General features: G+C 45.2%; 1 protein-coding gene across 1 annotated transcript; it reads right to left on the bottom strand.

Moving 5' to 3' along the window:
* Positions 1–245: 245 nt before the first annotated feature.
* Positions 246–23,009, bottom strand: map6d1 (MAP6 domain containing 1). Its single transcript, XM_035762610.2, has 3 exons — positions 21,545–23,009; positions 20,207–20,567; positions 246–984 (listed from the first exon to the last, which is right to left on the bottom strand). Exons 1-3 carry the CDS (start codon positions 22,069–22,071, stop codon positions 907–909), a joined length of 966 nt encoding a protein of 321 aa, XP_035618503.1. The 5' UTR covers positions 22,072–23,009; the 3' UTR covers positions 246–906.
* Positions 23,010–26,869: the final 3,860 nt, after the last annotated feature.

A 26,869-nucleotide genomic window follows, 5' to 3' on the forward strand; every position in this document is an offset into this window, starting at 1 on the left:
ATGGAGTAAAGAACCTGATGGAGTAAAGAACCTGATGGCGATAAGAACCTGATGGCGTTAAGAACCTGATGGAGTAAAGAACCTGATTTATTTAAGAACCTGATGGATTAAATAACCTGATGGAGATAATAACCTGATGGAGTAAAGAACCTGATGGCATTAAGAACCTGGTGGATTTAAGAACCCGATGGAGTAAACAACATGAAGGTGTAAACAACCTGATGGAGTAAAGAACCTGATGGTGTTAAGAACCTGATATTCTTTTATTGTAATATACTGTACATCATTTAATATTTAACAGTTTTTTGTTTCTTAAACAGATTTACCAAATGAATGTAAACACAGGCACAATTACTTTCTCAAAATAGTTACCTAATTGAATAAAAATGTATGAATATATGTTTTTGTTTCTGTTCATAAAATACTTGCAGAGATCGAAGGAACACCTTACTTTCTGGACTAAGTGCAGTTTGAGCATAAATTTCACAAAAAGTTGTCTCCTTGTCATTTCAATAGATCCAACAGTATATACAGAAAAGGATCAAACACAAATCATTCCATCTCAACAGGTACACATACATATACATACAGTACACACAAACACACATTACAAAGCAGCCATGTTGTCTTGGAGTGTCTAATACTGCAAAAGAAGCTTGACTTCAAACTAGCGTGTTACATGCATATATACGATTTTCATAGCAATAGAACAGGATTGTAAAATGATTTTGTGACATCTGGTTTGTCATTCACTACACTGTTAAGCTGTACAGGGTTTTCCTTTCTGGTTACATTAAGCTGCACATTCCCTGCATAGATTTTGTTGTAGTGTGGAATGGACAGAGAACATTCCCCTCATTGGTTCTTTGGTCTCCCGGTAACCAGTAGAATAGTTTGGAAAGTCTGTCATATGTTGAAGATCCTAGATCTGCTTTGAAACACTGCAGAGGGGTTGGGAGAGAGCTTGGTCCTCACCAACTGCTCCTGCAATAACACAAACATGACACGGATTACTGAAAGAACCACAGTCAATACAGGTCTTGTGCTGTTCAAATAGGAGATAACCTACAGTATATGAGAGGTGACTTGTTTGGTTGTGCTGTCGTAGTGCATCAGACCTGCTGTCACTGAACTAGTAGACAGAATTCATCACTGAACTAGTAGACAGAATTAATCACTGCTGTCAGTGAACTAGTAGACAGAATTCATCACTGCTGTCACTGAACTAGTAGACAGAATTAATCACTGAACTAGTAGACATAATTAATCACTGCTGTCAGTGAACTAGTAGACAGAATTCATCACTGAACTAGTAGACAGAATTAATCACTGCTGTCAGTGAACTAGTAGACAGAATTAATCACTGCTGTCAGTGAACTAGTAGACAGAATTAATCACTGCTGTCAGTAAACTAGTAGACATAATTAATCACTGAACTAGTAGACAGAATTAATCACTGCTGTCAGTGAACTAGTAGACAGAATTAATCACTGCTGTCAGTGAACTAGTAGACAGAATTAATCACTGCTGTCAGTAAACTAGTAGACAGAATTCATCACTGCTGTCAGTGAACTAGTAGACAGAATTAATCACTGCTGTCAGTAAACTAGTAGACATAATTAATCACTGAACTAGTAGACAGAATTAATCACTGCTGTCAGTGAACTAGTAGACAGAATTCACCACTGAACTAGTAGACAGAATTAATCACTGCTGTCAGTGAACTAGTAGACAGAATTAATCACTGCTGTCAGTGAACTAGTAGACAGAATTAATCACTGAACTAGTAGACAGAATTAATCACTGCTGTCAGTAAACTAGTAGACAGAATTCATCACTGCTGTCAGTGAACTAGTAGACAGAATTAATCACTGCTGTCACTGAACTAGTAGACATAATTAATCACTGAACTAGTAGACATAATTAATCACTGCTGTCAGTGAACTAGTAGACAGAATTCATCACTGAACTAGTAGACAGAATTAATCACTGCTGTCAGTGAACTAGTAGACAGAATTAATCACTGCTGTCAGTAAACTAGTAGACAGAATTAATCACTGCTGTCAGTGAACTAGTAGACAGAATTAATCACTGCTGTCAGTAAACTAGTAGACATAATTAATCACTGAACTAGTAGACAGAATTAATCACTGCTGTCAGTGAACTAGTAGACAGAATTAATCACTGCTGTCAGTGAACTAGTAGACAGAATTAATCACTGCTGTCAGTAAACTAGTAGACAGAATTCATCACTGCTGTCAGTGAACTAGTAGACAGAATTAATCACTGCTGTCAGTAAACTAGTAGACATAATTAATCACTGAACTAGTAGACAGAATTAATCACTGCTGTCAGTGAACTAGTAGACAGAATTCACCACTGAACTAGTAGACAGAATTAATCACTGCTGTCAGTGAACTAGTAGACAGAATTAATCACTGCTGTCAGTGAACTAGTAGACAGAATTAATCACTGAACTAGTAGACATAATTAATCACTGCTGTCAGTGAACTAGTAGACAGAATTCATCACTGAACTAGTAGACAGAATTAATCACTGCTGTCAGTGAACTAGTAGACAGAATTAATCACTGCTGTCAGTAAACTAGTAGACAGAATTAATCACTGCTGTCAGTGAACTAGTAGACAGAATTAATCACTGCTGTCAGTAAACTAGTAGACATAATTAATCACTGAACTAGTAGACAGAATTAATCACTGCTGTCAGTGAACTAGTAGACAGAATTAATCACTGCTGTCAGTGAACTAGTAGACAGAATTAATCACTGCTGTCAGTAAACTAGTAGACAGAATTCATCACTGCTGTCAGTGAACTAGTAGACAGAATTAATCACTGCTGTCAGTAAACTAGTAGACATAATTAATCACTGAACTAGTAGACAGAATTAATCACTGCTGTCAGTGAACTAGTAGACAGAATTCACCACTGAACTAGTAGACAGAATTAATCACTGCTGTCAGTGAACTAGTAGACAGAATTAATCACTGCTGTCAGTGAACTAGTAGACAGAATTAATCACTGAACTAGTAGACAGAATTAATCACTGCTGTCAGTAAACTAGTAGACAGAATTCATCACTGCTGTCAGTGAACTAGTAGACAGAATTAATCACTGCTGTCAGTGAACTAGTAGACAGAATTAATCACTGAACTAGTAGACAGAATTAATCACTGCTGTCAGTGAACTAGTAGACAGAATTAATCACTGAACTAGTAGACAGAATTCACCTCTGAACTAGTAGACAGAATTCACCAGTGAACTAGTAGACAGAATTCATCACTGCTGTCAGTGAACTAGTAGACAGAATTAATCACTGCTGTCAGTGAACTAGTAGACAGAATTAATCACTGCTGTCAGTAAACTAGTAGACAGAATTAATCACTGCTGTCAGTGAACTAGTAGACAGAATTAATCACTGCTGTCAGTAAACTAGTAAACATAATTAATCACTGCTGTCAGTGAACTAGTAGACAGAATTAATCACTGCTGTCAGTGAACTAGTAGACAGAATTAATCACTGCTGTCAGTAAACTAGTAGACATAATTAATCACTGCTGTCAGTGAACTAGTAGACAGAATTAATCACTGCTGTCAGTAAACTAGTAGACATAATTAATCACTGCTGTCAGTGAACTAGTAGACATAATTAATCACTGCTGTCAGTGAACTAGTAGACAGAATTAATCACTGAACTAGTAGACAGAATTCACCACTGAACTAGTAGACAGAATTAATCACTGAACTAGTAGACAGAATGAATCACTGCTGTCAGTGAACTAGTAGACAGAATTCACCAGTGAACTAGTAGACATAATTCACCAGTGAACGAGTAGACAGAATTCACCAGTGAACTAGTAGACAGAATTCACCAGTGAATGAGTAGACAGAATACACCAGTGAACTAGTAGACAGAATTCATCACTGCTGTCAGTGAACTAGTAGACAGAATTAATCACTGCTGTCAGTGAACTAGTAGACAGAATTAATCACTGCTGTCAGTAAACTAGTAGACATAATTAATCACTGCTGTCAGTGAACTAGTAGACAGAATTAATCACTGCTGTCAGTAAACTAGTAGACATAATTAATCACTGCTGTCAGTGAACTAGTAGACAGAATTAATCACTGAACTAGTAGACAGAATTCACCACTGAACTAGTAGACAGAATTAATCACTGAACTAGTAGACAGAATTCACCACTGAACTAGTAGACAGAATTAATCACTGAACTAGTAGACAGAATGAATCACTGCTGTCAGTGAACTAGTAGACAGAATTCACCAGTGAACTAGTAGACATAATTCACCAGTGAACGAGTAGACAGAATTCACCAGTGAACTAGTAGACAGAATTCACCAGTGAATGAGTAGACAGAATACACCAGTGAACTAGTAGACAGAATTAATCACTGCTGTCAGTGAACTAGTAGACAGAATTAATCACTGCTGTCAGTGAACTAGTAGACAGAATTAATCACTGCTGTCAGTAAACTAGTAGACATAATTAATCACTGCTGTCAGTGAACTAGTAGACAGAATTAATCACTGCTGTCAGTAAACTAGTAGACATAATTAATCACTGCTGTCAGTGAACTAGTAGACAGAATTAATCACTGAACTAGTAGACAGAATTCACCACTGAACTAGTAGACAGAATTAATCACTGAACTAGTAGACAGAATGAATCACTGCTGTCAGTGAACTAGTAGACAGAATTCACCAGTGAACTAGTAGACAGAATTCACCAGTGAACTAGTAGACATAATTCACCAGTGAACGAGTAGACAGAATTCACCAGTGAACTAGTAGACAGAATTCACCAGTGAATGAGTAGACAGAATTCACCAGTGAACTAGTAGACAGAATTTACCAGTGAACTAGTAGACAGAATTCACCAGTGAATGAGTAGACAGAATTCACCAGTGAACTAGTAGACAGAATTCACCAGTGAACGAGTAGACAGAATTCACCAGTGAACTAGTAGACAGAATTCACCAGTGAACGAGTAGACAGAATTCACCAGTGAACGAGTAGACAGAATTCACCAGTGAACGAGTAGACAGAATTCACCAGTGAACGAGTAGACAGAATTCACCAGTGAACTAGTAGACAGAATTCACCAGTGAACTAGTAGACAGAATTCACCAGTGAACGAGTAGACAGAATTCACCAGTGAACGAGTAGACAGAATTCACCAGTGAACTAGTAGACAGAATTCACCAGTGAACTAGTAGACAGAATTAATCACTGCTGTCAGTGAACTAGTAGACAGAATTAATCACTGCTGTCAGTGAACTAGTAGACAGAATTAATCACTGAACTAGTAGACAGAATTAATCACTGCTGTCAGTAAACTAGTAGACAGAATTCATCACTGCTGTCAGTGAACTAGTAGACAGAATTAATCACTGCTGTCAGTGAACTAGTAGACAGAATTAATCACTGAACTAGTAGACAGAATTAATCACTGCTGTCAGTGAACTAGTAGACAGAATTAATCACTGAACTAGTAGACAGAATTCACCTCTGAACTAGTAGACAGAATTCACCAGTGAACTAGTAGACAGAATTCATCACTGCTGTCAGTGAACTAGTAGACAGAATTAATCACTGCTGTCAGTGAACTAGTAGACAGAATTAATCACTGCTGTCAGTAAACTAGTAGACAGAATTAATCACTGCTGTCAGTGAACTAGTAGACAGAATTAATCACTGCTGTCAGTAAACTAGTAGACATAATTAATCACTGCTGTCAGTGAACTAGTAGACAGAATTAATCACTGCTGTCAGTGAACTAGTAGACAGAATTAATCACTGCTGTCAGTAAACTAGTAGACATAATTAATCACTGCTGTCAGTGAACTAGTAGACAGAATTAATCACTGCTGTCAGTAAACTAGTAGACATAATTAATCACTGCTGTCAGTGAACTAGTAGACATAATTAATCACTGCTGTCAGTGAACTAGTAGACAGAATTAATCACTGAACTAGTAGACAGAATTCACCACTGAACTAGTAGACAGAATTAATCACTGAACTAGTAGACAGAATGAATCACTGCTGTCAGTGAACTAGTAGACAGAATTCACCAGTGAACTAGTAGACATAATTCACCAGTGAACGAGTAGACAGAATTCACCAGTGAACTAGTAGACAGAATTCACCAGTGAATGAGTAGACAGAATACACCAGTGAACTAGTAGACAGAATTCATCACTGCTGTCAGTGAACTAGTAGACAGAATTAATCACTGCTGTCAGTGAACTAGTAGACAGAATTAATCACTGCTGTCAGTAAACTAGTAGACAGAATTAATCACTGCTGTCAGTGAACTAGTAGACATAATTAATCACTGCTGTCAGTGAACTAGTAGACAGAATTAATCACTGCTGTCAGTGAACTAGTAGACAGAATTAATCACTGCTGTCAGTGAACTAGTAGACAGAATTAATCACTGCTGTCAGTAAACTAGTAGACATAATTAATCACTGCTGTCAGTGAACTAGTAGACAGAATTAATCACTGCTGTCAGTAAACTAGTAGACATAATTAATCACTGCTGTCAGTGAACTAGTAGACAGAATTAATCACTGAACTAGTAGACAGAATTCACCACTGAACTAGTAGACAGAATTAATCACTGAACTAGTAGACAGAATGAATCACTGAACTGTCAGTCACCAGTGAACTAGTAGACAGAATTCACCAGTGAACTAGTAGACAGAATTCACCAGTGAACTAGTAGACATAATTCACCAGTGAAACGAGTAGACATAATTCACCAGTGAACTAGTAGACAGAATTCACCAGTGAACTAGTAGACGGAATTCACCAGTGAACTAGTAGACGGAATTCACCAGTGAACGAGTAGACGGAATTCACCAGTGAACTAGTAGACAGTCACCAGTGAACGACAGAATTCACCAGTGAACGAGTAGACGGAATTCACCAGTGAACGAGTAGACAGAATTCACCAGTGAACGAGTAGACAGAATTCACCAGTGAACGAGTAGACAGAATTCACCAGTGAACAGTGAACTAGTAGACAGAATTCACCAGTGAACTAGTAGACAGAATTCACCAGTGAACGAGTAGACAGAATTCACCAGTGAACGAGTAGACAGAATTCACCAGTGAACGAGTAGACAGAATTCACCAGTGAACCGAGTAGACAGAATTCACCAGTGAACGAGTAGACAGAATTCACCAGTGACAGAATTCACCAGTGAACGAGTAGACAGAATTCACCAGTGAACGAGTAGACAGAATTCACCAGTGAACTAGTAGACAGAATTCACCAGTGAACTAGTAGACAGAATTCACCAGTGAACCAGTGAACTAGTAGACAGAATTCACCAGTGAACTAGTAGACAGAATTCACCAGTGAACTAGTAGACAGAATTCACCAGTGAACGAGTAGACAGAATTCACCAGTGAACGAGTAGACAGAATTCACCAGTGAACGAGTAGACAGAATTCACCAGTGAACGAGAATTCACTAGACAGAATTCACCAGTGAACGAGTAGACAGAATTCACCAGTGAACGAGTAGACAGAATTCACCAGTGAACGAGTAGACAGAATTCACCAGTGAACGAGTAGACAGAATTCACCAGTGAACGAGTAGACAGAATTCACCAGTGAACTAGTAGACAGAATTCACCAGTGAACTAGTAGACAGAATTCACCAGTGAACTAGTAGACAGAATTCACCAGTGAACTAGTAGACAGAATTCACCAGTGAACGAGTAGACAGAATTCACCAGTGAACTAGTAGACAGAATTCACCAGTGAACGAGTAGACAGAATTCACCAGTGAACGAGTAGACAGAATTCACCAGTGAACTAGTAGACAGAATTCACCAGTGAACTAGTAGACAGAATTCACCAGTGAACTAGTAGACAGAATTCACCAGTGAACTAGTAGACAGAATTCACCAGTGAACGAGTAGACAGAATTCACCAGTGAACTAGTAGACAGAATTCACCAGTGAACTAGTAGACAGAATTCACCAGTGAACTAGTAGACAGAATTCACCAGTGAACTAGTAGACAGAATTCACCAGTGAACTAGTAGACAGAATTCACCAGTGAACTAGTAGACAGAATTCACCAGTGAACTAGTAGACAGAATTCACCAGTGAACTAGTAGACAGAATTCACCAGTGAACTAGTAGACAGAATTCACCAGTGAACTAGTACCAGTGAACGAGTAGACAGAATTCACCAGTGAACTAGTAGACAGAATTCACCAGTGAACTAGTAGACAGAATTCACCAGTGAACTAGTAGACAGAATTCACCAGTGAACTAGTAGACAGAATTCACCAGTGAACTAGTAGACAGAATTCACCAGTGAACTAGTAGACAGAATTCACCAGTGAACGAGTAGACAGAATTCACCAGTGCAAAATGCTGCTGATGCCAGACTTTCTGAAATAACATCCAACTGGAACCTATTTGGCCTCTACATTTAATGGAATTTCACTCGACCCTGAAAGGAAGTTTGCACGCTGCATCCGTCAAATAACATCCCACTGAGAATACACTGGTGTTGTTTCCTCGTCCTTCAATGAAATGACGTTGAACCAAAGTGCAATAGACATTGAATTGACGTCTGTGCCCAGTGGGATGTTCTAGATATGAATCTGCCTTTTCCAATGCAGTTGATTAGTCGTGATACAATGGAAGGTGTACTTGGCAGAGTTTGACTAGTAGTGATACAATGGAAGGTGTACTTGGCAGAGTTTGACTAGTAGTGATACAATGGAAGGTGTACTTGGCAGAGTTTGACTAGTAGTGATACAGTGGAAGGTGTACTTGGCAGAGTTTGACTAGTAGTGATACAATGGAAGGGGTACTTGGCAGAGTTTGTCTTGAGATCAAAGCATACTTTTCTGAGTTGTAGGTCTGTAGTCTCAGCAACAGTCTATTGGGCCAATAAAGAAAATGTAATGTGACTATTTTCTGGATGAGAGGCTGTGTCTGTACATGAAATCTGTCAAACTGCGGCTTCAAAAATATATATTTTTTTGTGTGCGTGCTTCAGAGTCTGTTTGCCTGTGTGTTTATATGTCTCTGTGGGGGTGTCCACCCCCTCCCTCCCTTCTCCAACACACATTGTATTCGACTCGGTACAGCAGCCAGGTCTGCCTCTCCTAAATTACATTCACACTGAAAAGTCTGCAACCCACTGCATCGCATCACACTTTAACAAAATGGCAAATAATCCATTATTTCTCTCTCTCTTGCTCTCTTTTTATCCCTCCCTCCCTTGATAGAACCCTGAGGGTTCGGCTCAGGACCGTGCCTGTAGTCAGACGCATTGTGAGAAAAGGGAGAAGTTCATATTTAACGGAACAGTGAGAGGGAAGGAGGCATGAGAGAGCCAATAAACAGAGGAAATCGAGAGAGGGAGGGTGAAAGGAGAGTGGGTGAGAGAGCAAAGGGGTGCAAAGGAGTGTGATTAGCATAATGCTTTGTTTTATCCTCTTGTTATGCACTTTAACCCATTGTAAACCACATCCCCATTCCTGCCCTGTACATCTGGTTTTATACAAAAACTCTCTTTTTATATCACATTGAAAAGCTGAAGCCATGTCCTCCAGTGGTGCTGAAAAACATTTCTGGAAGGTTCTTAAAATGTCTGTTTGGAGAAAACACTGTCAGTAGACGCATTAATGGAACTACAGAATGGTATGCCTAAATGTTTACCAGAGAGGGAGGACTCTGAAAGCTTGCATGTGTTTCAGAACTAAATGGCTTGTAGACTGCTAGGCATCTTTTCTTAGCTGTATGGGTATTGCTAATTTAAAATATATACAGTACCGGTCAAAAGTTTGGACACACCTACTCATTCAAGGGTTTGGACACACCTACTCATTCAAGGGTTTGGACACACCTACTCATTCAAGGGTTTGGACACACCTACTCATTCAAGGGGTTGGACACACCTACTCATTCAAAAGTTTGGACACACCTACTCATTCAAGGGTTTGGACACACCAACTCATTCAAGGGTTTGGACACACCTACTCATTCAAGGGTTTGGACACACCTACTCATTCAAGGGGTTGGACACACCTACTCATTCAAAAGTTTGGACACACCTACTCATTCAAGGGTTTGGACACACCTACTCATTCAAGGGTTTGGACACACCTACTCATTCAAGGGGTTGGACACACCTACTCATTCAAAAGTTTGGACACACCTACTCATTCAAGGGTTTGGACACACCAACTCATTCAAGGGTTTGGACACACCTACTCATTCAAGGGGTTGGACACACCTACTCATTCAAAAGTTTGGACACACCTACTCATTCAAGGGTTTGGACACACCTACTCATTCAAGGGTTTGGACACACCTACTCATTCAAGGGGTTGGACACACCTACTCATTCAAAAGTTTGGACACACCTACTCATTCAAGGGTTTGGACACACCAACTCATTCAAGGGTTTGGACACACCTACTCATTCAAGGGTTTGGACACACCTACTCATTCAAAAGTTTGGACACACCTACTCATTCAAGGGTTTGGACACACCTACTCATTCAAGGGTTTGGACACACCTACTCATTCAAGGGTTTGGACACACCTACTCATTCAAGGGTTTGGACACACCAACTCATTCAAGGGTTTGGACACACCTACTCATTCAAGGGTTTGGACACACCTACTCATTCAAGGGTTTGGACACACCAACTCATTCAAGGGTTTGGACACACCTACTCATTCAAGGGTTTGGACACACCTACTCATTCAAAAGTTTGGACACACCTACTCATTCAAGGGTTTTTCTCTACTTGTACTAATTTCAACATTGTATAATATTAGTGAAGTCATCAAAACTATGAAATAACACATGGAATCATGTAGTAAACTAAAAAGTGTTAAACAAATATTTTAGATTCTTCAAAGTAGCCACCCTTTGCCTTGATGGCAGCTTTGCATACTCTTGGTATTCTCTCAACCAGCTTCATGAGGTAGTCACCTGGAATGCAATTCAATTAACCGGTATGCCTTCTTAAAAAAATTGTTTCCCTTCTTAATGCGTTTGAACCAATCAGTTGTGTTGGGACAAGGTAGAGGTAGTATACAGAAGATATCCCGATTTGGTAAAAGACCAAGTCCATATTATGGCAACAACAGCTCAAATAAGCAAAGAGAAACGACAATCCATCATTACTTTAAGACATTAAGACATGAAGGTCAGTCAATGCAGAACATTTCAAGAACTTTTAAAGTTTCTTCAAGTGCATTCGCACAAACCACCAAGCGCTATGATGAAACTGGCTCTCATGAGGACCGCGACAGAAAAGAGTTACCTCTGCTGCAGAGGATAAGTTCATTAGAGTTACCAGCCTCAGATTGCAGCCCAAATAAATTTTTCACAGAGTTCAAGTAACAGACACATCTCAACATCAACTGTTCTGTGAATCAGGCCTTCATGGTCAAATTGCTGCAAAGAAACCACTACTAAAGGACACCAATAAAAAGAAGAGACTTGCTTGGGCCAAGAAACACGAGCAATGGACATTAGACTTGTGGAAATCTGTCCTTTGGTCTGATGAGTCCAATCGCCGTGTCTTTGTGAAACGCCGAGTAGGTGAACAGATGATCTCCGCATGTGTGGTTCCCACCGTGAAGCATGGAAGAGGAGGTGAACAGATGATCTCCGCATGTGTGGTTCCCACCATGAAGCATGGAAGAGGAGGTGAACAGATGATCTCCGCATGTGTGGTTCCCACCATGAAGCATGGAAGAGGAGGTGAACAGATGATCTCCGCATGTGTGGTTCCCACCGTGAAGCATGGAAGAGGAGGTGTGATGGTGCTTTCCTGGTGACTCTATCAGTAATTTATTTAGAATTCAAGGCACACTTAACCAGCATGGCTACCACAGCATTCTACAGCAATACGCCATCCCATCTGATTTGTGCTTAGTGGGACTATCATTTGTTTTTCAACAGGACAATGACCCGACACACCTCCAAGCAGTGTAAGGGCTATTTGACCAAGAAGTAGAGTGATGTAGTGCCGCATCAGATGACCTGGCTTCCACAATCACCCCACCTCAACCCAATTGAGATGGTTTGGGATGAGTCAGACCACAGAGTGAACAAAAAGCACCAAACAAGTGCGCAGCGTATGTGGGAAGTCCTTCAAGACCATTGGAAAAATCATTCCTCATGAAGCTGAGAATGCCAAGAAGAATCTCAAATATAAAATATATTTTGATTTGTTTAAAACTTTTTTGGTTACTACATGATTCCATATGTGTTATTTCATAGTTTGTCTTCACTATTATTCTACAATGTAGAAAAATAGTAAAAATAAAGAAAAACCCTTCATTGAGTAGGTGTTATATATACTACAGTTCAAAGGTTTGGAGTCACTTAGAAATGTCCTAGTTTTCCATGAAAACATACATTCATTTTTTAAATTTAACTCGGCAAGTCAGTGAAGAACAAATTCATATTTACAATGATGGCCTACCAGGGAACAGTGGGTTAACTGCCTTGTTCAGGGGAACAGTGGGTTAACTGCCTTGTTCAGGGGAACAGTGGGTTAACTGCCTTGTTCAGGGGAACAGTGGGTTAACTGCCTTGTTCAGGGGAACAGTGGGTTAACTGCCTTGTTCAGGGAACAGTGGGTTAACTGCCTTGTTCAGGGAACAGAGGGTTAACTGCCTTGTTCAGGGAACAGAGGGTTAACTGCCTTGTTCAGGGAACAGTGGGTTAACTGCCTTGTTCAGGGGAACAGTGGGTTAACTGCCTTGTTCAGGGAACAGTGGGTTAACTGCCTTGTTCAGGGAACAGTGGGTTAACTGCCTTGTTCAGGGAACAGTGGGTTAACTGCCTTGTTCAGGGAACAGTGGGTTAACTGCCTTGTTCAGGGGAACAGTGGGTTAACTGCCTTGTTCAGGGGAACAGAGGGTTAACTGCCTTGTTCAGGGGAACAGTGGGTTAACTGCCTTGTTCAGGGGAACAGTGGGTTAACTGCCTTGTTCAGGGGAACAGTGGGTTAACTGCCTTGTTCAGGGGCAGAACAACACATTTTTAACTTGCCAGCTCGGGATTCGATACAGCAACCTTTCGGTTACTGGTCCAACGTTCTTAACACTAGCCTACCTGCCGCCCCCATGAGTTGCAAAATTAATAGGAAATATAGTCAAGATTAAGGTTAAAAATAATGATTTTTTTATTTAAATAACAATTGTTTCCTTAAAACTTTGCTTTCATCAAAGAATCCTCCATTTGCAGCAATTACAGCCTTGCAGACCTTTGGCATTCTAGTTGTCAATTGGTTGAGGTTATCTGAAGAGATTTCACCCCATGCTTCCTGAAGCACCTCCCACAAGTTGGATTAGCTTGATGGGTACTTCTTACGTACCATACGGTCAAGCTGCTCCCACAACAGCTCAATAGGGTTGAGATCCGGTGACTGTGCTGGCCACTCCATTATAGACAGAATACCAGCTGACTGCTTCTTCCCTAAATAGTTATTGCATAGTTTGGAGCTGTGCTTTGGGTCATTGTCCTGTTGTAGGAGGAAATTGGCTCCAATTAAGCGCTGTCCACAGGGTATGGCATGGAGCTGCAAAATGGAGTGATAGCCTTTGTTCTTCAAGATCCCTTTTACACTGTAAAAATCTCCCACTTTACCACCACCAAAGAACCCCCAGACCAACACATTGCCTCCACCATGCTTGACAGATGATATCAAGCACTCCTCCAGCATCTTTTCATTTGAAATCTTTTAATTAATGATCTGAACAACTCAAACTTAGATTCGTCTGTCCATAACACTTTTTTTCCAATCTTCCTCCGTCCAGTGTCTGTGTTCTTTTGCCCATCTTAATATTTTATTTTTATTGGCCAGTCTGAGCTGTGGATTTTTCTTTGCAACTCTGCCTAGAAGGCCAGCATCCTGGAGTCGCCTCTTCACTGTTGACGCTGAGACGGGTGTTTTGCGGGTACTATTTAATGAAGCTGCCAGTTGAGGACTTGTGACAAGTCTGTTTCTCAAACTAGACACTCTAATGTACTTGTTCTCTTGCTCAGTTGTGCACCGGGGCCTCCCACTCCTCTTTCTATTCTGGTTAGAGCCAGTTTGAGCTGTTCTGTGAAGGGAGTAGCACACAGCTCTGTACGAGATCTTCGGTTTCTTGGCAATTTCTCGTATGGAATAGCCTTTATTTCTAAGAACAAGAATAGAATGATGAGTTTCAGAAGAAAGTTCTTTGTTTCTGGCCATTTTGAGCCTGTAATCGAATCCACAAATGCTGATGCTCCAGATACTCAACTAGTCTAAAGAAGGCCAGTTTTATTGCTTCTTTAATCAGACCACCAGTTTTCAGCTGTGCTAACATAATTGCAAAAGGGTTTTCTGATGATCAATTAGCTTTTTAAAATTATAAACTTGGATTAGCTAACACAACGTGCCATTGGAACACAGGAGTGATGGTTGCTGATAATGGACCTCTGTACACCTATGTAGATATTCCATTTAAAATCAGCCGTTTCCTGCAACAAAAGTCATTTACAACATCAACAATGTCTACTCTGTATTTCTGATCAATTTCATTTGAAATTTCAAATGGACAAAAACAAGGACCCCAAACTTTTGAACCGTAGTGTATATCACTCTCTCCCTCTCCATAACTACGTTTATTGATTGTGTTTATTCAAAAGCATAACAAGGACTTCAGTACTAATATCCGTGATGGATGGATGAATGCTATGAAAACAGATCAAGTGGATGTGTGCGCGCCTGGGGGCTTGGTCAGAGAGCTCAGTGGGTGGGGGGGTCAAAAATGACTTGGCAGTGTGTGGAGGCTTGGACTGTATTGTTTAATATCGATCCCCTGGGTTTTGCTTTGTGTTGGCAGATTGCTCAGAGAAGGATAAAAACAATAGAGCACTAGGTTGTTGTCAGTAGGTAGAGCTGGCGGTACACTGAGGCTTGGTTGATGGGTGAGGGCTTGGTTGATGGGGCTTGGTTGATGAGTAAGGGCTTGGTTGATGAGTAAGGGCTTGGTTGATGAGTAAGGGCTTGGTTGATGAGTAAGGGCTTGGTTGATGGGTGAGGGCTTGGTTGATGGGGCTTAGTTGATGGGGCTTGGTTGATGAGTAGGGGCTTGGTTGATGAGTAAGGGCTTGGTTGATGGGGCTTGGTTGATGGGGCTTGGTTGATGAGTAGGGGCTTGGTTGATGAGTAAGGGCTTGGTTGATGGGTGAGGACTTGGTTGATGGGGCTTGGTTGATGAGTAAGGGCTTGGTTGATGGGGCTTGGTTGATGAGTAGGGGCTTGGTTGATGAGTAAGGGCTTGGTTGATGGGTGAGGGCTTGGTTGATGGGGCTTGGTTGATGAGTAAGGGCTTGGTTGATGGGGCTTGGTTGATGAGTAAGGGCTTGGTTGATGGGGCTTGGTTGATGAGTAAGGGCTTGGTTGATGGGGCTTGGTTGATGGGTGAGGGCTTGGTTGATGGGGCTTGGTTGATGGGGCTTGGTTGATGAGTAGGGGCTTGGTTGATGAGTAAGGGCTTGGTTGATGGGTGAGGGCTTGGTTGATGGGGCTTGGTTGATGAGTAAGGGCTTGGTTGATGGGGCTTGGTTGATGAGTAAGGGCTTGGTTGATGGGTGAGGGCTTGGTTGATGGGTGAGGGCTTGGTTGATGGGGCTTAGTTGATGAGTAAGGGCTTGGTTGATGGGTGAGGGCTTGGTTGATGGGTGAGGGCTTGGTTGATGGGGCTTAGTTGATGGGTGAGGGGCTGTACAGAGAGAGGGTTCAATATGATGACCTCTCTCTTTAGCCTGTAGTTTATATCTAATGTCTACTTTTCAGGAGTTAAATCCTTTGCACCCAATTTGTTTTGGAAACAGATCTTACATATCAGACATCTGTAGAGGTGTACATTTCCCTGCATGCACCCTGACCACACACATACACCCATCTCACCCTGACCACACACATACACCCATCTCACCCTTACGACACACATCTCACCCTGACCACCCACATACACCCATCTCACCCTGACCACACACACACACATCTCACCCTGACCATACACATATCTCACCCTGACCACACACATATCTCACCCTGACCACACACATATCTCACCCTGACCACACACATATCTCACCCTGACCACACACATACACCCATCTCACCCTGACCACACACATACACCCATCTCACCCTGACCACACACATACACCCATCTCACCCTGACCACACACATACACACATCTCACCCTGACCACACACATACACCCATCTCACCCTGACCACACACATACACCCATCTCACCCTGACCACACACATACACCCATCTCACCCTGACCACACACATACACATATCTCACCCTGACCACACACATACACATATCTCACCCTGACCATACACACACACACACATCTCACCCTGACCACACACATATCTCACCCTGACCACACACATACACCCATCTCACCCTGACCACACACATACACCCATCTCACCCTGACCACACACATACACCCATCTCACCCTGACCACACACATCTCACCCTGACCACACACATACACCCATCTCACCCTTACTACACACATTTCACCCTGACCACCCACATACACCCATCTCACCCTGACCACACACATACACCCATCTCACCCTGACCACACACATACACCCATCTCACCCACATACACACATCTCACACTGAACACACGCATTCACGCTGAACACACACATACACCCATCTCACCCTGACCACACACATACACACATCTCACCCTTACTACACACATTTCACCCTGACCACCCACATACACCCATCTCACCCTGACCACACACATACACACATCTCACACTGACCACCCACATACACCCATCTCACCCACATACACACATCTCACACTGAACACACGCATTCACGCTGAACACACACATACACCCATCTCACCCTGACAACACACATACACACATCTCACCCTGACCACACACATATACCCATCTCACCCTGACCACACACATCTCACCCTGACCACACCCATCTCACCCTGACCACACCCATCTCACCCTGACAACACACATACACCCATCTCACCCTGACCACACACATACACCCATCTCACCCTGACCACACACATATCTCACCCTGAACACACACATACACCCATCTCACCCTGACAACACACATACACCCATCTCACCCTGACCACACACATACACCCATCTCACCCTGACCACACACATATCTCACCCTGACCACACACATACACCCATCTCACCCTGACCACACACATACACCCATCTCACCCTGACCACACACATCTCACCCTGACCACACACATACACCCATCTCACCCTGACAACACACATACACACATTTCACCCTGACCACACACATACACCCATCTCACCCTGACCACACACATCTCACCCTGACCACACACATACACCCATCTCACCCTGACCACACACATACACCCATCTCACCCTGACCACACACATACACCCATCTCACCCTGACCACACACATACACCCATCTCACCCTGACAACACACATACACACATTTCACCCTGACCACACACATACACCCATCTCACCCTGACCACACACATCTCACCCTGACCACACACATACACCCATCTCACCCTGACCACACACATACACCCATCTCACCCTGACCACACACATACACCCATCTCACCCTGACCACACACATACACCCATCTCACCCTGACCACACACATACACCCATCTCACCCTGACTACACACATACACCCATCTCACCCTGACCACACACATCTCACCCTGACCACACACATACACCCATCTCACCCTGACAACACACATACACACATTTCACCCTGACCACACACATACACCCATCTCACCCTGACCACACACATCTCACCCTGACCACACACATACACCCATCTCACCCTGACCACACACATACACCCATCTCACCCTGACCACACACATCTCACCCTGACCACACACATACACCCATCTCACCCTGACCACACACATACACCCATCTCACCCTGACCACACACATACACCCATCTCACCCTGACCACACACATACACCCATCTCACCCTGACTACACACATACACCCATCTCACCCTGACCACACACATCTCACCCTGACCACACACATACACCCATCTCACCCTTACTACACACATCTCACCCTGACCACACACATACACCCATCTCACCCTGACCATACACATACATCCATCTCACCCTGACCACACACATACACCCATCTCACCCTGACCACACACATACACCCATCTCACCCACATACACACATCTCACCCTGACCACACACATACACCCATCTCACCCACATACACACATCTCACACTGACCACACGCATTCACGCTGAACACACACATACACCCATCTCACGCTGAACACACACATACACCCATCTCATGCTGAACACACACATCTCACACTGATTTCTGGGCCATGGTAATTAATAGACTATGACCTACAGATGGTCCCTGTAGCTCAGTTGGTAGAGCATGGCGCTTGTAACGCCAGGGTAGTGGGTTCGATCCCCGGGACCACCCATACGTAGAATGTATGCACACATGACTGTAAGTCGCTTTGGATAAAAGCGTCTGATAAATGGCATATATTACTATTACTATATATTAGATGACATGTCTCATATTATTAAACCCTGTGGCCAGTCAAACACTGTCGTACTGGTATTCTACAACATTTGGCTTAGACCGGCTATGCACTGGCCTTCTATATCTGATTTGGAGGCTAAAACATGTTCTCCCATGTGACTCGACAAAAAGTTTAATAAGTTTAATCGTGGCTTTTGGGGGAAGCTATAGTGGAGCATGTTTTTGCTTTTAGAAAATGTTATCTTCCCAAAGAACATCCAAAGAAAGTTTGAACTGACCGGAAATAATCTTCTTCCCTCTTATTTTCTTTCTCTCTGCTCCTGAAAAGAGATGTACCAGCACACCTACAGCACTAACACTCAGGTACGCTGGAATATTTATAAAACAAGGTTCAAAAACAGACTTTCCTCCACAGTGCTTGCTTTCAAAGTTTCACTTTTTTATGTGTTTCAACTTACTATTAAATTTAAAACTGAAAAATTCCTAGCAAGCAGTGTGCAGGAGTGTCTTCTTTCTTTCATCTATGCCAATCTCTCTGGCATAGATGACAGTGAGTGAAAGCAGAAAGCCGAGTCTGCTCAGCCCGTTCTCTCCCACTCACCGCTGGCAGATGGCACAGAGAAGCGGGGCAGGTGGGATGGCATTAAACCCCAGGAGATTCGCTAAAGAGTTCCACTCCCCGTCACACAACGTCTGCCTTGAACTACCCCAGGGAGAGAACAGGGGGCGGGCTGGGATCAAAACAGGAAAGATATACAGTTCTTCTCTCTCTCTCTCTTACCTCACCTCTCTCTCTCACCTCGCCTCTCTCTCACCCCTCCTCTCTCACCTCGCCTCTCTCTCTCACCTAGCCCCTCTTCTCTCTTTCTCTCTCTCTCTCTCTCTCTCTCTCTCTCTCTCTCTCTCTCTCTCTCTCTCTCTCTCTCTCTCTCTCTCTCTCTCTCTCTCTCTCTCTCTCTCTCTCTCTCTCTCTCTCTCTCTCTCTCTCTCTCTCTCTCTCTCTCTCACCTCACCTCTCTCTCTCTTACCTCACCTCTCTCTCTCTTACCTCACCTCTCTAACCCTTTTCTCTGTATGTAATGCCTGCTTCTCTCTAACCAGGTCAATGTCATAGGCCTGGCAGTTTGTGTTATAATCTGAAACAGCTGGGACACATTGAGCAGCTTTAGGACAGAACAGGATCACAGTATCACCTCTTAGAGATGCCTCAGCACCACGGGGAACACCTGAGACCAGGCTGGAACAATGGCTATGTCCCTAATCATACCCTTACCCTATGTTCCCCACACAGTGTCTTTGTGTCACTACAGTGTCTATTCTATGTCTTTCACCTGACTTTGCCTTTGAAATAGTACTACCTAAAGAACAGGGCATCATCACAGATGTGTACAATGACTTCTATAGAACGAGATGCTGCCACTAAGACTTTGCTCATCTCAAGGATTCAGACCATTTTGAATAACATTGGAAAAAGATGGATTTATGCCCTGAACACTGTGAAACTCTGTCCTCTGTCTCACCTCTCCCACGGTTCCTATACTGAGGTTGGGTCTCTCTGGCAGGCTGCTCTGCTGGAGGCTGGTGCTGATGGTAGGGGTGGTTGTGGTGGAGGAAGGCTGGAGTAGGGTTACAGGGGCCTTGGGGACAGTGGAGATGGAGGTGGTGGTCGGCAGCCCAGCGGTGAAGGTGGTGGTATTATGGTCCCTCTGGTGAAGCTCTGTGTGTCTGAAGGCCTCCCCGGCTCCACTGTAGGCGGCCTGGTAGCTGGTCTCATTGGGGAGGTGGGAGACCCCCGACCGGGGGCTGGCGTACGGGGCAGGGGGGCGTTGTTTCCTAGTGGTCTTGGTCGGTCTTGCCCCCGTCCAAGGCCGGTACTCCTGTCTACAAGGAGGAGAGGGAAGTGTAAGGGAGCGTTCCCATGGTCTGAAAATAATTCTTATTTTTACAAACACTGCAAAAGTTTTGTCCATTGGCTTTATGCTCTCTATACTGTCTCCTATTTTACATAGAACATTGTGCAAATTCTGTATTGTTGTGTGAATCAGACTAACCAAAGCATAAACAAGCTAATCAGGCTCATCATCGATTAAGGGTAATGATGTCCATTGGGATTGGAGCAGAGCAATACAGGGGCCTGGGTGGGTTCTGGTAATGACGCATGAGATTTCAGCTCAGTGCTTCTGGGAAATGAGAATGGGGCGGGGCATGCTGTCATCATAAAGAAACACCATTGGATGTTGAGGATTATCAAACTGCAGAAACGCTTTCATTTGGTCTCTAATCATGCACTCTAATCAAGGGGATATCAAATGTGTGTGAGTTATTATTAATAATTGGAAGCGTTTTGCTGTGTTTCTATTTTAGTAGCTGCCTACTGTTCAGATTAAAACTATTGGTTATTTCTGTAGCATGACACTTAATGCATCTCATGTATTTTGCATGAATGCACGCACACACACACACACACACACACACACACACACACACACACACACACACACACACACACACACACACACACACACACACACACACACACACACACACACACACACACACACACACACACACACACACAGAACTGCTGAACTGGAAGACCTAGCCTGGTGGCAATTTCCGTTCAAAAGGTATTGCATAATTATACACACTGCAGATTACATTTGTGCCAATAGCCCACTGTACACGAATAACAATTATTTAACGAATTTCAGAAAACAATAACTTGAAGCATACAATGACGAAATCGTTAGGTTAGAGCGCAGTTATCGATGGTTTATGAGAGAGTGGACAGCTCCAGGTGCTGAAATGAAATAAACAGAATGGGTCTGAATGGACAGCGTCAGAGTGAAGGAGCCTACCTGTAAGAGCTTTGAGCTGTTCCGGTCCCCTGCTTCCCCCACCTCATGCCCAGCTCCTCTCTCTCCCCCGTCTCCCCTCTCGTCTGGCTCGCATTGGGGTAACTGTTTACTGGGCTATCCGAACCAACGGTGTCCCCTTTTCCACAATTGCTAATCCAGGGGAAATTCTCCTTCTTCGGAATAGGCCAGGGTTTGTAATCCTGCTTGTACTGGGTGACACTCGAGAACGGCACCCCGGGTCGGTGGTAGTCCTCCCGGGGTTTGAAGTTTGCTTCCCTCCGGCCTCTCAATGATCTCCGGGTGCCCGGGGCATCTCCCGGTGTTTGGGGGGATCCGCGGTGGTCCGGACTAGAATAGTTGTGCGTCAGAACCCGGTCCGTCGGTACCTGCCTGGTGACGGATCGCACCTCTTGGTCGGCGATGTCTGAGTAATTCTGGATGGTCAGTGGCAATGAAAGATCGGATTTATCAAACTGGTTCCAAAACCGAGCCAGACAGCACACTCTGCTTATGCACGGCCAAGCCATGGCGATTTGGTTCAAGTAAAAAAGTAATAGACTAATCAAAGAAAATGAGAAAAATGTAAATAAGGAACAAACACAACAAATCCAATGTTAGCTACATTCAGAAGTGCCGCCTTGTGTGTGTCCGTTCCTGGAAACCTGCGCGAGCGTGCTGTCCTCCATGCCACCACTCTGGAATGCCAGGATGGAACAGAGCAGCAAGTGCGCTGTCGACAAGCTGTCATCATAGACTAGACGTAACATAGTAAACGTAAATCCAAGACACAAAAATTAGTATGATGTTATGTTTGGTATCGTTACATTAGACAGCTAGCAGCCGTTACATATTCTCGGTGTAACAGTTGGGATAATGGGATCATTCGGAATACAACGCATTTCTCATCCTTAGATTGACATACATTTTCTAAGCCATATCCCACACCAACTCCAAGGTGTCTTAATCAACACAGGAAGCCTATTCTCGTAGAAAAGTTTGAGAGTAAAACTGTGTATTTCTATTCAGGTTAAGTGTTTTCATTACAGGCCCAGCAGGAATCTGTATTCTCTCTCATTCCAAACCTGTAGTCTACATAAGGGTTCCATCATGCACGGCACAACACATTATTACTAATCAAACTCATGTAGGGTGTGTCTTTCTGAACATACACCTGAAACTGACATTAGGCTGCTTTCTGAACATACACCTGAAACTGACATTAGGCTGCTTTCTGAACATACACCTGAAACTGACATTAGGCTGCTTTCTGAACATACACCTGAAACTGACATTAGGCTGCTTTCTGAACATACACCTGAAACTGACATTAGGCTGCTTTCTGAACATACACCTGAAACTGACATTAGGCTGCTTTCTGAACATACACCTGAAACTGACATTAGGCTGCTTTCTGAACATACACCTGAAACTGACATTAGGCTGCTTTCTGAACATACACCTGAAACTGACATTAGGCTGCTTTCTGAACATACACCTGAAACTGACATTAGGCTGCTTTCTGAACATACACCTGAAACTGACATTAGGCTGCTTTCTGAACATACACCTGAAACTGACATTAGGCTGCTTTCTGAACATACACCTGAAACTGACATTAGGCTGGAGGCTATATGGTGTAAACTTGAAGTATAGATGTAAATCACATCACATCTCTGACAAGGCTTCTTTAACCAGGCTGTGTCACATCCGGCCGTGATTGGGAGTCCCATAGGGCGGCGCACCATTGGCCCAGCATCTTCCGGATTAGGCCGTCATTGTAAAGAAGAATTTGTTCTTAACTGACTTGCCTAGTTAAATAAAAACATACGAAAAATGTAAGCGAGTAATTGCAGTCAGCTTGTTCCGTGTGAAAACCTCCCCGTGCGGTGGAGCCCTGATTCGTCTGTGTTGGGTCCTCTCTGCTGCACACTGCTATGTACTGTGAGTCTGTATGTATAGCATCGTATGGTCCCTGCCAAGAGAACTGGGATTTATGGCACAGGAGGTTACTGGTTCAAGCTTAACTTTCCAAGTCCCTCTACAGTCTGATATGCTTTTCTCCAAACCCAAAGACCCTCCAGGATGACGGTGGACCTGGGCAGTGAGGGGTCAGAGGATGACGGTGGACCTGGGCAGTGAGGGATCGTTGGTGAGGGGTCAGAGGATGACGGTGGACCTGGGCAGTGAGGGATCATTGGTGAGGGGTCAGAGGATGACGGTGGACCTGGGCAGTGAGGGATCGTTGGTGAGAGGTCAGAGGATGAAGGTGGACCTGGGCAGTGAGGGCTCGTTGGTGTGGGGTCAGAAGATGACGGTGGACCTGGGCAGGGAGGGCTCGTTGGTGAGGGGTCAGCGGATGAAGGTGGACCTGGACAGTGAGGGGTCAGAGGATGACGGTGGACCTGGACAGTGAGGGATCGTTGGTGAGAGGTCAGAGGATGACGGTGGACCTGGGCAGTGAGGGCTCGTTGGTGAGGGGCCAGAGGATGACGGTGGACCTGGGCAGGGAGGGCTCGTTGGTGAGGGGTCAGAGGATGAAAGTGGACCTGGACAGTGAGGGGCAGTGAGGGGTCAGAGGATGACGGTGGACCTGGGCAGTGAGGGGTCAGAGGATGACGGTGGACCTGGGCAGTGAGGGGTCAGAGGATGACGGTGGACCTGGGCAGTGAGGGGTCAGAGGATTGACGGTGGACCTGGGAAGTGAGGGGTCAGAGGATGACGGTGGATCTGGGCAGTGAGGGGTCAGAGGATGACGGTGGATCTGGGCAGTGAGGGGTCAGAGGATGACGGTGGACCTGGGCAGTGAGGGATCAGAGGATGACGGTGGACCTGGGCAGTGAGGGGTCAGAGGATGACGGTGGACCTGGGCAGTGAGGGGTCAGAGGATGACGGTGGCCAGGGCAGGGAGGGATCAGAGGATGACGGTGGACCTGGGCAGGGAGGGCTCGTTGGTGAGGGGTCAGAGGATGAAAGTGGACCTGGACAGTGAGGGGTCAGAGGATGACGGTGGACCTGGGCAGTGAGGGGTCAGAGGATGACGGTGGACCTGGGCAGTGAGGGATCAGAGGATGACGGTGGACCTGGGCAGTGAGGGGTCAGAGGATGACGGTGGACCTGGGCAGGGAGGGATCAGAGGATGACGGTGGACCTGGGCAGTGAGGGGTCAGAGGATGACGGTGGACCTGGGCAGTGAGGGGTCAGAGGATGACGGTGGATCTGGGCAGTGAGGGGTCAGAGGATGACGGTGGATCTGGGCAGGGAGGGCTCATTGGTGACGGGTCAGAGGATGACGGTGGACCTGGGCAGTGAGGGGTCAGAGTATGACGGTGGACCTGGGCAGGGAGGGCTCGTGGTGAGGGGTCAGAGGATGACGGTGGACCTGGGCAGTGAGGGGTCAGAGTATGACGGTGGATCTGGGCAGGGAGGGCTCGTTGGTGACGGGTCAGAGGATGACGGTGGACCTGGGCAGTGAGGGCTCGTTGGTGACGGGTCAGAGTATGACGGTGGATCTGGGCAGGGAGGGCTCGTGGTGAGGGGTCAGAGGATGACGGTGGATCTGGGCAGTGAGGGCTCGTTGGTGACGGGTCAGAGTATGACGGTGGATCTGGGCAGGGAGGGATCGTGGTGAGGGGTCAGAGGATGACGGTGGATCTGGGCAGGGAGGGCTCGTGGTGAGGGGTCAGAGGATGACGGTGGATCTGGGCAGGGAGGGCTCGTGGTGAGGGGTCAGAGGATGACGGTGGATCTGGGCAGGGAGGGATCGTGGTGAGGGGTCAGAGGATGACGGTGGACCTGGGCAGGGAGGGATCGTGGTAAGGGGTCAGAGGATGACGGTGGATCTGGGCAGGGAGGGATCGTGGTGAGGGGTCAGAGGATGACGGTGGATCTGGGCAGGGAGGGATCGTGGTGAGGGGTCAGAGGATGACGGTGGATCTGGGCAGGGAGGGATCGTGGTGAGGGGTCAGAAGATTCGGGAAGGCCATATCTGCAGACCCACGTCATATAAAACCAGTTGATCAAGGTACAGGCCACTCACACACTGGGAAACACAGTTTGAATCACGGATTGCCACTAAATCAATGGCCCGGTCCCTGAGAAGGATGTACTGATTGAGATAAGATAGGAAATCTTGCTTCCACTTAGCTAATGACCTGCAGATTAGAAACTAGACAAAAGAGAAAAGACATGTACATCACATTCAAGTATTCACACAGGGCCAGTCTCTCTTTTCTGTAGGGGGACTCTGGTTGGCCGCTGGTGGGTCGTACCATGCTGTTAGGGGTGGTGTCCTGGGGCGTGGGCTGTGGTATCCTCTGGTGGGTCGTACCATGCTGTTAGGGGTGGTGTCCTGGGGCGTGGGCTGTGGTATCCTCTGGTGGGTCGTACCATGCTGTTAGGGGTGGTGTCCTGGGGCGTGGGCTGTGGTATCCTCTGGTGGGTCGTACCATGCTGTTAGGGGTGGTGTCCTGGGGCGTGGGCTGTGGTATCCTCTGGTGGGTCGTACCATGCTGTTAGGGGTGGTGTCCTGGGGCGTGGGCTGTGGTATCCTCTGGTGGGTCGTACCATGCTGTTAGGGGTGGTGTCCTGGGGCGTGGGCTGTGGTATCCTCTGGTGGGTCGCACCATGCTGTTAGGGGTGGTGTCCTGGGGCGTGGGCTGTGGTATCCTCTGGTGGGTCGTACCATGCTGTTAGGGGTGGTGTCCTGGGGCGTGGGCTGTGGTATCCTCTGGTGGGTCGTACCATGCTGTTAGGGGTGGTGTCCTGGGGCGTGGGCTGTGGTATCCTCTGGTGGGTCGTACCATGCTGTTAGGGGTGGTGTCCTGGGGCGTGGGCTGTGGTATCCTCTGGTGGGTCGTACCATGCTGTTAGGGGTGGTGTCCTGGGGCGTGGGCTGTGGTATCCTCTGGTGGGTCGTACCATGCTGTTAGGGGTGGTGTCCTGGGGCGTGGGCTGTGGTATGCTCCAGTACCCAGGGGTCTACCTGGACTGCACACTGTAATCAACACCAACAGGTGTGTGAAGCAGAACATGCAGTGAACTAGAATCTTCAGTAGAAGACCTCCGAGGATCATGGGATAATCAAAACAGGTTTGTACAGAAATAGATGTTGATCTTCTCAATATTATCACTTTGCTTTGGGCCTTAATTTGTCTAGTAAATCACTGCTGCTGTTCACGGAATAACACATACACGTGTACACACACACACACGTACACACACACACGCACACGCACACACACGTACACGCACGCACACACACACACGTACACGCACGCACGCACGCGCACACACACACACACACACACACACACACACACACAGTGC

This window comes from Oncorhynchus keta, chromosome 23 (genome assembly GCF_023373465.1).
Source record: "Oncorhynchus keta strain PuntledgeMale-10-30-2019 chromosome 23, Oket_V2, whole genome shotgun sequence".
Lineage (NCBI taxonomy): Eukaryota > Metazoa > Chordata > Actinopteri > Salmoniformes > Salmonidae > Oncorhynchus > Oncorhynchus keta.

What these genes read in the sequence shown, in the direction of transcription:
- map6d1 (XM_035762610.2), bottom strand. Translation starts at nt 22,071, where the DNA reads ATGGCTTGGCCGTGCATAAGCAGAGTGTGCTGTCTGGCTCGGTTTTGG. An exon ending in ACAGCTCAAAGCTCTTACAG is followed by an intron (nt 20,568 to 21,544) that starts GTAGGCTCCTTC and finishes TCCTCCTTGTAG; the next exon opens with ACAGGAGTACCGGCCTTGGA. An exon ending in GTATAGGAACCGTGGGAGAG is followed by an intron (nt 985 to 20,206) that starts GTGAGACAGAGG and finishes GTGTTATTGCAG; the next exon opens with GAGCAGTTGGTGAGGACCAA.